We start from the raw sequence: 1950 nt of genomic DNA, 5'->3' as shown, positions 1-1950 counted from the left end.
CAACCAAGAGGCAGTCTTCCTCCCTCCAGACTTTCGCTCTTCCCTCTAGCATCTGGGGTTCTTGAGGGGCACTTTTAGCTGTAAAGGCTGAAGCAAAGAAGGCATTCAGTATCTCTGCCTCTTCAGCATCTCCTGAAACAAGGGCACCCACCTCATTCAACAGCAGGCCCACATTTTCCCGAGACTTCCTTTTGTTATTGACGTACTTGAAAAAACCTTTTTTGTTGTCTCTAACCTCCTTTGTCAGATTCAGCTCCAAGTGGGGCCTTCCTAGTTGCATCCTTGCAGGCCCTGACCACATTCCTATATTCCTCCCAAGTAGCTAGACCCTTTTTCCACATTTCATAGACGTTCCTCTTCCCTTTAGGTTTTTCCATGAGCTCCTTGCTCATCCACGTGGGTTTCCTGCCACTCTTGCCTGATTTCTTTCTCTTATGGATGCACCAGTCTTGGGCTTGGAGGCTTAATTACGGTTGTAAATTCAGCACAAAATTTAACGCTGCTCTCTACAACTGCCAGGCATAGCCAGCATCCAGGAGGATCATGAATAGAAAATACCCTCGAGCCATTCTCAAACATTTTCTCCTCTCTCAAGCATTTAGAGGGAAAAACTAGATTCCACATAAAAAAATGTATTTTCTAATTCATTTTTTTTTTTTTTATATCCTGTGTTTCTTTGCATATTTTGTTTGAAGCAACTCCCAATCCAACTCCTGCTTATAACTCACTCCTGCCTTCTCTCCTTCTCTGGAAGAATTACGAAATGAAATAACACCACCATGATTTATAATAACTTCTTTACACTTTAGCACAAAACTAGATTACAGAAGTATCTATCTTCCAAAGAAGTCCTTTTGGACAAAACTTTCAAGGATTACATTGGTAACTGTGATGATTTCACGACTAATGAATAAACACAGAAAGTTACAAAATGCTTAGACATATTATGGAATATTATATTATATATTATAGAAGGTTCAGGCACATGAGCAGGTTGGAAGTAAAGAGACTAGTCCCACCTGCATGACATAGAACATATAGTAGGTTTTGCTACAAATCTGATACAAATATAGGTTACAGACATAATAGTGCATGATGATCAAACCACAGTATTTTGCAGCTGCCTACTTCTCATTCTTTTGCCTTCACAAGACCAAGACACTAGGCTTTGTTTTCCAGACAGTCCTGTTTCAATAGTACTCCCACTTATTAGATATCTTCTGTTTCAAGTCTATTAACTCTTTTTTAATGTATAAAATCATACATGGTGTTTATACAAAATGAGAACTCTATCACTATCCATTAAGATAGCAGTAAAATGTTCCATTCTAAATGGGACACAAAGAAGGGGGAAAAATTACAAGTAGAACTATTAAGATTTACCATCTCCCTTCTTCTTTCTTCTTCCCTTTCAGCCTCCTTTTCATATTCTCGACTTTTTTTCCGTTCTCTGATTTCCCAGTTTTTAAGACGCTACAACAGAAGAAAAAACACACACTCCAATCTCAAAAACATTAAGAACAGTGGTACTACTTTGAAGATAGTTTGGGCTATTGTTTAAAACCAAATGCATTAAAATTAAGCAAATTTTTTATTTATAATTTAAAACACTGGAATAAGAAGTCCAAAGTTGTTCTCACAGCAACTTACATATTCTGCCCCAATTCATGTAGTCAAAACATTTAAAAGGTATTTAGGAAAAGAAGAGGGAGAATGAGAGACATACTCTATAGTAGAAGACTTATTATCACCCCTCAGAAACAATTTTTTCCTTAAGGAACCTTAAGCATCCCAACCTACCTCTTGATATGCAGCTTCTTTTTCCCGTAGTTTCCTCTCTAGTTTTCGGCGTTCGTAGGCATCTTCTTCATCTTCTTCTCGGTCTCTCTTCTTATCCTTCTCTCGTTCTCGTTCCCTCTCGCGTTCTCTTTCCCGTTCCCTCTCTCGTTC

The 1950-nt window shown here is 38.4% G+C and overlaps 1 protein-coding gene across 1 annotated transcript in view; it reads right to left on the bottom strand.

The window, feature by feature from the left end:
* Positions 1-1383: 1383 nt before the first annotated feature.
* Positions 1384-1950, bottom strand: part of LOC104529110 (RNA-binding protein 25) — a gene marked incomplete at its 3' end in the record, with an annotated part of 18259 nt that continues 17692 nt past the window's right edge. The window contains 2 exon segments of the mRNA XM_010173311.2: positions 1384-1473; positions 1801-1950. The exon segment at positions 1801-1950 is cut by the window's right edge and continues 40 nt beyond it. Of these exon segments, the coding sequence (XP_010171613.1) occupies positions 1384-1473; positions 1801-1950 (240 nt within the window).

This window comes from Antrostomus carolinensis, unplaced genomic scaffold (assembly GCF_000700745.2).
Source record: "Antrostomus carolinensis isolate BGI_N321 unplaced genomic scaffold, ASM70074v2 scaffold49798, whole genome shotgun sequence".
Classification (NCBI taxonomy): Eukaryota; Metazoa; Chordata; class Aves; order Caprimulgiformes; family Caprimulgidae; genus Antrostomus; species Antrostomus carolinensis.
This window is presented reverse-complemented; position numbering and strand designations above follow the sequence as displayed.